Source organism: Marmota flaviventris, chromosome 4 (assembly GCF_047511675.1).
Source record: "Marmota flaviventris isolate mMarFla1 chromosome 4, mMarFla1.hap1, whole genome shotgun sequence".
In the NCBI taxonomy this organism is placed as follows: domain Eukaryota; kingdom Metazoa; phylum Chordata; class Mammalia; order Rodentia; family Sciuridae; genus Marmota; species Marmota flaviventris.
In genome coordinates, this window is record NC_092501.1 from 33456676 (window position 1) to 33468868 (window position 12193).

General features: G+C 33.4%; 1 protein-coding gene across 1 annotated transcript in view; it reads left to right on the plus strand.

The window, feature by feature from the left end:
* Nucleotides 1-12193, plus strand: part of LOC114096450 (protein FRA10AC1) — a 33005-nt gene that overhangs the window by 14287 nt on the left and 6525 nt on the right. The window contains exons 10-13 of the mRNA XM_027939962.2: nucleotides 897-1010; nucleotides 2174-2216; nucleotides 5736-5854; nucleotides 10258-10296. Of these exons, the coding sequence (XP_027795763.2) occupies nucleotides 897-1010; nucleotides 2174-2216; nucleotides 5736-5854; nucleotides 10258-10296 (315 nt within the window). The remainder of the gene's footprint in view (nucleotides 1-896; nucleotides 1011-2173; nucleotides 2217-5735; nucleotides 5855-10257; nucleotides 10297-12193) is intronic.

The following is a 12193-nucleotide window of genomic DNA, read 5'->3' on the forward strand; positions in this document are numbered from 1 at the left end:
GTAAATAATTGTTGCATGGTATCTTTTTTCTTTTTCTTTCTTTTTTTTTCTCCCTTGGATCATCAGTCAGTCTTAGTCCTTTGTTTGGAAGTTTTAATATAGTGAACATGGTGATCTGTTAATATTAGCAACAGGTGATTCTAAAATTTAAAGTATCAGGTTTGATTACTTAGTGTATTTCATCCCAGAGTGCAAGAGGTTTAAATATATTCTTATGCCTACTGATGCTATTTAAATAAATGCTATGCTAGTTATTTCAAATATTAATTTTAATATTAAGTACAATTACTTTGGAAAATGCTTATTTTCTTTCAGGATTTTGGTGAGTTCACTCAATGCCTTCACTTTACAAAGTGTAAGATTCCCTAATAGGGGAGATTCACTAAAACTTATCTCAATATAAACAGTTTATCAAGCAATAATTCTGAGACTGAGAATGATTTTTTTTTTTTGTAACAGATCAGCTCTTCAATTTGATACTTTTTAAAAAATATATTTATTTTTTAGTAGTTGTAGGACACAATACCTTTATTTTATTTATTTATTTTTATGTGGTGCTGAGGATCAAACCCAGGGCCTTGCACTTGCTAGGCGAATGCTCTAACGCTGAGCCACAACTCCAGCCCCTCAATTTGATACTTTAATAAACATCTGTTGAACATAAGATCATTATTGTGGTCAGTTTTTTTAAATGTTGACTTTAGCTAAGATTTTACATACTTTTTGAAATAAATTTAATTTTAGATTTTCTGTTATAATTATTTGCACATAATACAAATTAGTTTTACTGTAGTGTTTGATTTTACATATTTTAAAAGTAAATTTTAGAGATAGTAACAGCTTATATAGATGAATACTGTCAACTACCATAGCTAATATTTCTTTCCTTTTTGCAGGTCAATTTTTTTGTGGAAATAAACGTTGTGATGAAAAAGAAGGCTTAAAGAGTTGGGAAGTTAATTTTGGTTATATTGAACATGGTGAAAAGAGAAATGCACTTGTTAAATTAAGTAAGTTGACTTTAGGAGAGATAAAATTGATTTCCTCTAAGCTTTTAATTTGGAATTTAAAATATACAGACTGTTTCAAATTCAACTTAAAATGTTTAACATTTCTTCCTGGAAGTGCTCCTTTTTCTTAGAGCTTTCCAAAGTCTCAGAGACTTTTTTGAGCTTACACCTTTTACATGCTTAGCTATACATAGTGGCATTTCAGTAAAATTTTTTTTCCATATTTTATTGGTACAGTGTAATTATACATAATGGTGGGATTCATTGTTATATATTTGTTCATATACATTCAGTAAAACTTTTCTACTGTCAAATATAAGCTGATAATTTGTAGAGTGAAGATCTCCATTAACTTGCAAATGTCTCTTAAGTTACATGTCTAACAGGCAGAGTATCACAGAAAGCAGTGTTAAAATCTCACATTGACTGATTATATAGCCATATTGTTGTGGTGTGGATAATAAACCCATTGTCTTTGATAGTCAATAAAGAAAAATTTTAGAAAGACTTATTTTTGAAATCGGTCTTAAAAACTTAGGAACATACTAAAAAATAAGCAGTTTCCCTTAATATGCATGGATTAGAATCTGTTTATTATTTTTCTTTAGTGTTTGTGTGTCAGCTGCTCCTCTCGTCATGTTAATGGTCTTCAACTTTCTCTGGATCTTAAATAAATGTAGGACATGTGATTATTACAGACTGGTTTCTGAGTTATGGAAGTGCTCATCAGGAAAAGCCATTATAGAGTGAGATAAGGGCCACAATTATGGAACTATTTGAAAAGCTCCTTTGCATTTGAAAATTCTTAAAGCTCTTCAGAGAAAATAACTATACTCAAATTATTATATTATTATTATCATCAGATATCTGTGAGACATGTTAATGCTGCCTCTGAAACAGTAAATTTATAATACTTTTTTAAATGTTAAAATATTTCGATTCCTGAATCATACTAGTATAATTTTTATTAGAAGTAAATGTCTATATGTAGTATTTGAGGTGGTAAGGTCAGATTTTTTTTTTTTTTCAAATTACTTGTTTGCTCTCTTATAGTAAAGAAATATAAAGGAAATGAAAAATGTATGGTTATTAAAAAGTAGAGTCACAGTGTAGTTATTCAAATTCAGCAGTTCAGTGTTGTTTTTGTTTTTGTGTTTTTTTAGGGTTATGCCAAGAATGTTCCTTTAAATTAAATTTTCATCACAGGTAACATTGTTTTTTTAAATGCCATTTGTAGTGTTTAGTTATCTCAGACATAGTCATTTACCTGCACTGAATGTCTAATTGTAGACTTGGGTAGTTGATGGATGGATTGTTTGATTTGTAGAAAGTATAACCACATAAAACAGGTAATTGGAAAATCACCATCTCTATTCTAACCAAACACTTTTAAATGTGAAGGCTTATGTGGGATACCATAATATTCTAAAAATTATGTTGTAAAGCAGACCTCAGGGAATGGTTCTTGTGGTAATGTTTTAACCGGAGTTTGTCATTGTTGCAGAGAATTTATTCAAATGTTAAAATCAGGCTCCTATTGATGAATGAACTCGAATGTGCCTGCCATATTGAGAGGGTGGGAGGGAGTACTTGTGGCCTACACTGTACAATGCATATGAAATCATGGGCTTTGAAAGCAGACCTGAGTATTTCTCTTAGCTGCTTAACTTACTAGGCGTACCATCTGTAGGACTCAATTTTTATCACCTGTAAAAAAGTGGGGATGCTGAAGGAATAAATAAAAGAGCACATAGAATACCTGATATAGCTCCTGGCATATGGTAAATCAAACGTAGTCCCTGGCACTGAAGTGTTCAGCCAAAATCTGTGTGACTTGCCATTACTGTAGGGGTCGGGTTTCAGCTCCTGAGTAACAGTGCAATTCTGTGACTTTAAAATCAGCTTTAGTATAAGTGTGCCTATCTAATATTTTAGCTGTTAAAAATGAATACTAAGTCCTAATTTTGCTCATTGATTTGATTTCTCAAGAAATGACTAAAGGGGAAGGAGTAACTAGCTGCCTGACTATGCAAACCTGGGGGAGGGCATTTGTGGAGTGGAGTGTAAGCATTCCTGATCTACACTCTCAGCTAAGCCTCCTGTTTCAGCGACCCTGAAACACTGCACTCTTTTCAGAGGAACTGGTGCTCTAGGTTCCTCAGTAGTGGTATGCTTTAGAAATCCAAGTGTCTTAACTTCCTTGCTTTAGAAGATGAAAACCATGAAGCCACTTGACTTTTTAATCCTTACAGCCTTCCTTGCTGCATTACCCATGATATCTGGCACATACTGTCTTTATCTTTTCATGAGCATAGGGTGTTGCCAATTTCTTTATACTGTTTGTCAAAGAGTATCCATTTTATTTTTTATTGGTGCATTGTAGTTGTACATGATGATGGAATTTGTTGCTGCATATCTGTGCATGCACACAATATAATAATATAATTTGGTCAGTATAATTTCTAGTATTTACCCTTTTCCTTCTGTATAGGAAATTTTTTTAGAACTTTTTAGATTACTTGAATAGCCTAACCCTTTATTTCTTCTTTTTATCCATGACACTGAAACTAATTTGATGTCTTTTTTTTTTTTTTACATTTTTTTAAAATTTTTTATTGTTGGTTGTTCAAAATATTACATAGTTCTTGATATATCATATTTCACACTTTGATTCAAGTATGTCTTTTGACTTTGACTTTTGAGCTTCATTTCAAAATTGAAATGATTCTGCTGAAAGAGAAAAATGGTTACTGTGTGAATAGTGTTATAGCATTTGGTGTAGTTACCTTAATTTGGATTTTTTTTTTTATTGGTTGTTCAAAACATTACAAAGCTCATGACATATCATCTTTCATACATTTGATTCAAGTGAGTTATGAACTCCCATTTTTACCCCAAATACAAATTGCAGAATCATATCAGTTACACATTCACAATTTTTACATAATGCCATATTAGTGACTGTTGTATTCTGCTGCCTTTCCTATCCCCTACTATCCCCCCTCCCCTCCCCTCCCATGTTCCCTCTCTACCTCATCTGTTGTTGTTCAGTTCTCTCCCTTGTTCCCCCCCCTTCCCCTCACAACCTCTTATATGTGATTTCGTATAACGTTGAGGGTTTCCTTCCGTTTCCATGCAATTTCCCTTCTCTCTCCCTTTCCCTCCCACCACTCATCTCTGTTTAATGTTAATCTTTTCCTCATGCTCTTCCTCCCTGCTCAGTTCTTAGTTGCTCTCCTTAAATCAAAGAAGACATTTGGCATTTGTTTTTTAAGGATTGGCTAGCTTCACTTAGCATAATCTGCTCTAATGCCATCCATTTCCCTGCAAATTCCATGATTTTGTCATTTTTTAGTGCTGCGTAATACTCCATTGTGTATAAATGCCACATTTTTTTTATCCATTCATCTATTGAAGGGCATCTAGGTTGGTTCCACAGTCTAGCTATTGTGAATTGTGCTGCTATGATCATTGATGTGGCAGTATCCCTATAGTACGCTCAAGAGTTAATAACAAGAATAAACAAATGGGACTTACTTAAACTAAAAAGTTTTTTCTCAGCAAGAGAAACAATAAGAGAAGTAAATAGGGAGCCTACATCCTGGGAACAAATCTTTACTCTTCACACTTCAGATAGAGCCCTAATTTCCAGAATATACAAAGAACTCAAAAAATTAAACAATAAGATAACAAATAACCCAATCAACAAATGGGCCAAGGACCTGAATAGACACTTCTCAGAGGAGGACATACAATCAATCAATAAGTACATGAAAAAATGCTCACCATCTCTAGCAGTCAGAGAAATGCAAATCAAAACCACCCTAAGATACCATCTCACTCCAGTAAGATTGGCAGCCATTATGAAGTCAAACAACAATAAGTGCTGGCGAGGATGTAGGGAAAAGGTACATTGCTGGTGGGACTGCAAATTGGTGAGGCCTATATGGAAAGCAGTATGGAGATTCCTGGGAAAGCTGGGAATGGAACCACCATTTGACCCAGCTATCGCCCTTCTCGGACTATTCCCTGAGGACCTTAATTTGGATTTTTTTAAAGTAATCCTCTTTTTCCTTGCCAGTTACATTTTCAGAATTGTCACCTTTTTCTATTTAGTATTTCTTTTCTGAACAAATTAAAATTGATGGCTTGCCAGCCATGGTAATGACCAGCTTATAAACCTGACCTAGATGAGAGAAAGTTATACCAGTAAGAGGATAAATTACAAATGGCCTAAAGTTGACATATGAGTTAATAAGCCCCTTCCATCTATTCCATCATACTTTCATTGTATTCTTTCATTCTTAAGAGAAGAATTTTCTGTTTACTAGTGTTTAGAGATGTTACAGTAGTTTCTTATTTGTGTTCATCCAGTGTGTATGCAGATATGAATTATGTGAAGGGAAATGAGATTTGCTTTTTCTGCATTTTTTTAAAAATGGCGGAATGAGAGAATATAGAAAGGAGGAATTAGGTAGAATTACAATTTGTATTTATGAAGGTTTTGTATAAAACTTATAAAAAATAATTTTTTGTCTCAATGTGTTTAGGCTTCATTATCTTTCAGTTGTCTTTATTATATTAACCTAAAATATATATAGATTCATTTAAGGTTTCATATTACACAAATTACATTTTAAAATAAATATTTTAACTCATTGGTTTTTATTTTTTTTTTAAGTTCAATTGAAGAAGTTAACTTTTTTTATGTTGTTTAACATAAAGGAGAAAAGAAATCAAGTCAAAAAAAAGAAAGGCCAAAACCAAAAAAGATTGTGACGAATCATCACATAAAAAATCCAAATTATCTTCTGCAAAAGAGGCTTCCAAGAAAAAAGATAAAGGTAAAAGGAAATTAAGATATATAATATGTAATTACATTTCTGAATATAAAATATAATCTGCTCTATCTCAAATATAGATTATAATTGGTGAATTTTGTCTTATAGTTGTTGAAAGGAAACTAGTTAAGAATTTAGATATTAATTTTTAGCAACTTAACAGTGTTGATTTTGATTCATTTTTGGCAGCTAGTATAATATTGTAAGTAACATTCTAATCCTGGCTTTATCGGATTTATTACTTTGGACATGAACTTCTTGAGCTTACTTTTCTCATGTATGTTTGGGTAATTTGAATATGTGGCCTCCATATTAATCAGGCTTATTGTGGAGAATCAAAGAAGTCTGTGAAAGACACTTTGGAAACTGTAAAAATTTTATAGTTGGATAGTATAAGATTACAATGCTATGATTTTTATTATAATATGTCTAAGTATTTTCACTGGCTTAGAGCTTTGTGTGTGAGTGACTGACTGAGGGTTGAATCCAGGAGCACTCTACTTACTACTGAGCTACTTCCCCAGTACTTTTAAAATTTTTTGAATTTTGAGATAGGGTCTTACTGGTTACTGAGGCTACCCTTGAACTTGTGATCCTCCTGCTTCAGCCTCCTAAGTACCTGAAATTATAGATGTGCACCACCATGCCTGGTTTATGAGCTTTTTGAAATGAGAAAGATTGGCATATAACTGTGCCTTCAAATTTATCATCAGTCAAGTGCTTACTTTTCCCTCAACTCCTTAACTCTCTTCTTTGTTTTTTTTGTTTTTGGGTTTTTTTTTTTTTTTTGCTGTGCTAGGGATTGACCCCAGGGAATTATGCTAATGCTAGGCAAATGCTCTACCACTGAGCTATATCCCCAACCAGTCCTTAAGCTCTCTTAAGCCTCAGGTTTTTTTGAAGTTATAAGTGGACACAAGGTCTTTATTTTACTTTATGTAGTGCTGAGGATCGAACCCATTGCCTCATACATACTAGGTGAGCGCTCTACCTCTGAGCCACAACCCCAGCCCCTCTAAGCCTCAGTTTTTTCATGTGTAAAATGGCCATGATAACATTACCTATCTCATAGGATTATTTGTATGTTGAAGTGAGGTAATTCATTAGGCATTTTGCTTAGTACCTGGCACATAAGTAGCTGTTATGAAAATTACTTCTAGTTGCCTTTTCAGCCTGTAATAAAGAGTAAAAGCTATTACTTATAGTGAATCAGACTTAAAACTAGGTAGTTAGTGTTAGGTTGAACTAGATTCTAGCAAATGTTAATATAATATTTGGACAGGAGAGGGCTCCCTTGCTCCAGCTATGAAGATCATTAGATATCTTGCATTCTTACATGTATTTTTTCTTCTTACATATCTCATATATTCATTATGTAGATGGAGTTTAAAATATTCAAGTATATAATATTACCAAGTTTTAGAATTGGTAGAATTGGTAGGTGGTAAGAAGAAATTGTTGTTTTATTGTTTATTGAAAATTAAAATTTAAAGCAGAATGCCCTTTTATCTTAATCATTTCCCAACCCTAAAAAAAAATTTAACAAGTGTAAATATCTCATTTGAATTTTCAAATTTTTATTTTTTCTGATATGCTAATAAAATATTTTATGTACCCTTTGAGAAATTTGTTGCACTTATCATTACATTTTATAATATTGTCCATTGGTATCATAATTATGATGCCATGTTATTTACTGCCTATTCCAAATTAAAGAAGAATTCATCTCTACCTCATAAGAGGTTATTCAAAACAGGATTTAGTGGCTGGATGGAGGTGGACTCTTCAGATTGTACCTACATGTGCATGTGATCTTACTTGTTTTTCCTTTGGTGTTCTGTATTTCAGTAGATGGACATCTCTATCAGCGTAAAAAACAATATTAGAAATCTGAGAATGATCCTAATGCCTTCATTATTTATATTTAATTTGTCACCACATCTAATTAGTTTTACCCCAAGTATAGATTCCTCAAATCGTCTCTACCCTGTTACAGACCACCATATTTTCTCTCCTAGGTTACTGCTCTGTTCTGCTCATTGATTTGTCATCACATTCTCTCTCACTTTTACACTCAGGCTTTCAGTTTCTAGAAAATGCCATGTTTCTTTCCATTTTAAGGGTTGCATGGATGCTGCTTCCTCTCTTCCTAAAACCCTTGTTTCCATCCAACTCATTCTTCAGGTCTAAACTTAATGCTGTTTCCCAGGGATCCTTTCCTATTCTGTCTTCCACCATAAGTCTAAATTAGGACCCTCATTTTTAATGCCTTCACAGCCCCTGGAACTTTCTTTCATTACACATATGACAATGACTTAAAAGTCCAGAGAGGGCAGGGATTCTGCCTGCATATTTACTGCTCTGTCCCCATCACACCACTAACATGTTTGGCATAAATAATAATAAAAGAATGAAGACATTGGAAATTGTTTCAGGGAAGATTCAGGAATATAAAATCAAAGCACAGTGAAATTGAGACATGTGTTTCTTATTTGTTTTCTATGAAGAGCACCTTAGAGAACAGTGTTTCTAAAATATAGCTTTTTTTTATGTAGTGCTGAGGATCGAACCCATGAGCTACTTCCCCTGTACTTTTAAATTTTTTTGAATTTTGAGATGGGGTCTTCTAGGTTACTGAGGCTACCTTGAACTTGTGATCCTCCTGCCTCAGCCTCCTCTCTCAGCCACCCCAACATCTATGGTATAAGACCAATTTAAATTTAGCAAACTTTTAGGAAAACTGTGTGGGATTTTTCATTATCTTCATATCTGGTGTCATCTGGAACTGACTCCATCTTGATGTGATTTGTTGCAAAATCACCTTAATTTGGCACAAGCTTGAGTAGTAATTAATAAATGTTTGACGTCACTGGCGCACTTGTACTCTTGATACTTATTCTCAGATCAACTTAATATCTCAGTTTTTTTTCTGTCTTTCTGGCTTCTCAGCCTTTTTTGCCCAGTTCCTCCTTAGGTGTTAGAGTTACTCTTAGGTGTTAAGAGTTCCTTAGGGCTTTTACCTAGGCATTTCTGTTTTCTTCCTGTGTGATACTATTTGCTCCCATAGCTTCAAGCTACCATTTTAGGAAATGTTAAATAAGCGAATGGATGGATGGACAACTGGATGCTGGTTGTTCAACGAATGAATAGAGAGAAAAAAAAATTAGATTCAATAACTTGACTTTGAAGACCAGTCTGATTTGACAGATAAAGACAAAAGACACTTAGGTCAACTGTCTTGGCACAAAGTTCAAGATCTGACTCCTCTCATCATTACTCTTCTTCCAAATGCCACTTCATCCTTTAGCTTAGCTCATTCCTGATACCCTTCAACCTCCTCTCCAAATAACATTGGATCCCTATTACATATCACAGTAGCAGTCTGCACTTCTACTTTAGAAATATGTAGGACTTCTGGAATAATTTATTTTCTGTGAAGGAAGGGACTATGTGACTTGTTTAATTCTTTTTTTCTTTCTGAAAAATAACTTTTATTTGGGGTTTATTTAATTCTTCATTTCCAACTTATAATACAGTGCATTCTCCACATAGTAGGCATTTGGTAAATGTTAGGTGAATCAGTGAATTCAGCCAGTATCTCGGCATTGAAAGAATCTCAGAAATCAATCCTGGTATCATGATTGAAAGGATATTCTATAGTTTTGCTTTTCAAAGTATATCCTCTGTCCAGCAGCATTATCACTTGAGAGCTTGTTAGAAAATACACAATCTCAGCTCCCTTTAGATCTGCTACCAAGGTCCCAGTGTGATTTGTAGTACACAACAATGTTTGTGGCCTTCAAGGGGCCATAAGCTATAGCTTATGAGACCTATCCAGGGATGTTAGAGGAATCATTATTCTCCATCTGATACCTTTCCTTTTTACTTTATTAGCCTTGAGAAACATTTCCCCTGTTGTCTTATTGCATCAAGCTCTCTATAGTATTGATTTGTAAAGAATTACATTTTAAAGTTGGAAATTTTTTATTACATAATTAGGTGTATTTTCTACTGTATGTGACTGTGGCAAAGGCCATATTCTTACCTGTAAATGACTGTGGAAAAATATTGTAGAAAATGAACATTGATTTGTAAACTACTTTCAGATGTTGACCATCTCCCCAAATGTGAGAAATTATTGTTTATATTGCAATCCATGAGGGTTTTTTTTTTTAAAGTTTTATGCTAGTTATTCCAGGCTATATGAAAGATGTGATCCCTCCCTAAAGGGACCTAACATTTTAATTGAGGAGAGAAGACCAAGGAACCTGAAAGATTAGAAAACAAAGAAGTGCATCTACAAGAATATAAACCAGTTAGACTGTGGGAAAGAATTATGGTTACAGCTACAACTATTGCATAACCCCAAGATGATGCTTAATAAAACAATGCTATTTCCTTTTCAGGGCATTCAACCTCAAAGAAATCAGAAGATTCTGTAAACAGTAAGTATCAGGTGTTTCTTTATTAAATAGAAATATATGAGTTCAAAGTATTTGCAGTTTGGATTTCTCATGAATTTTATCTTGCTTTAATGTGAATTTTTTTTTTTTTTTTTTTGCTCTGGTATTACTTGAGAAAAGTCATAGAAAGAAGGCCAAAAGTGAATGTTTATTTTCCAATTAAGAAAATTAAATGTTATTTTATCTTATTTTAACTATAGAGAACATTTAAATTTTTTTCACTGAACATAATGGATATACATTTCAGTTTCACATTGTAAAAATGTGAAGGAACAGAAGGAGAGGCAGCAGTGGGGTTGGAAGGAAAAAGAAATTTGGAGGATGGGTTGATAGGTAAGCCAAAGTTATTACTTGAGTCTGAGTGATCATCTGGTGATTTTGATTGATTGAAGTGTATGGTTTGTGCATGGAAAGGAGAATTGCTTGCTGCTGGTTAGTATTTTAATTAGTCCTGTGGTTTTTACAAGCTTGGATCAAAATAGATTGGATTTTACTGAATATTTGCTGCAAATTTTTTACTTGCTATAGTTCAAATAGTACGCTCTATGACTTTAAAAATATAGTTTTTTAAAAAAGATAAACAAAAATCAAAATAATGGCAAAATAAGGTGAAATAGCAATGGAAAGCTAGAGGTAAATTTGATATGGACAAATAAGTACCAAAAAGTTTTGCATCATTGCAAAAGTAGATTTCAGATTTGTCACTGTTCTTTCTAACAGCCAAACCAAATAGTGATACCATCAACAGTACGTAAGATAATAAAGAGAACTCAGTATTAAACTTTTTCATGGAAGTTTTGAGAGAAGACTCTGCTGTGGATTTATGAGAGAGGACATCAATTTGTGATGACTTATGGTTACTGTGCTATACAGTATATCTCCCAAGAACCAGAGAATTTAATTGTTCAAGGTCAAATAATTAATGATAGAGCTAAGATTAAACAAATTTATAACCCTAAAGTCTATGTCCTTTTTACCTTACCACCAACAACTGTGAATCAAATATCTACTCTTTGTACCTTAATTTTGGCAGATACATCATACAGATCCACATATAAATGATTTGATCTCTGTCTCACTTCTGTTGTAAAATGGATATAAAGAAACCTACTTTGTTAAATCAGAGAAAAGAAAAATACTAGACATTAAAATGATTGTTTGTTTTCCGAAATTGATCAGATCAAAAGTCAAGTCTGTAAAGTTTGACCTGTCTATTTGTTATCATGATTATTGGAGACATTTGCCTTTTCTTCAGTAGAGTGAGTTTTTAGGTATTATATAATATCCGCAAAAACCGAAATGATAGACTTGCTTTCATTTTCAAAGCTTTTGGGAAAATTGCATGCAGTTTTAGGTACCACACCTTAAAGGGAATATTGAAGACTTGAAGCTGGTCAGGAAAAGAACATCCAAGGTATTAAGAGAACTTGAAATTGTGCTGTAGGAAGAATATTGGAGGAACTGCAGAGGTTTAGATTGGAGAAAAGTGAAGGGATGAGAGAAGAGGTAAGGAAGTGGATGTGGAAACGGCAGATATTGTGAAGGCTTGTTACTATGTTGAAGACTTTTTTTTTTTTTTTTTGGTGGCTCTAGTTGACAGACTGGGAGTCTACAGATAAAAATTGCCTGAAAACAATTTTTTGCCTCAATTTATGGAAAAACTTGTCACTTAGAACTATCTGACAAAAGGAAAGGAGAAATAGGCTGCCTTGGAAATTGTGTATTTGAACATAGTGGAATTGATGCTTATTATTGGAGATATTGCAATGACAGATTCATTCTTTGGATAAAGGTTGGATTAAAAGACCTCCAAGCTGTCCTTCTACCTGAGAGTGATTGACTTAGATTCTGATCCTCACTTGCCAGTAATTACTGCAGA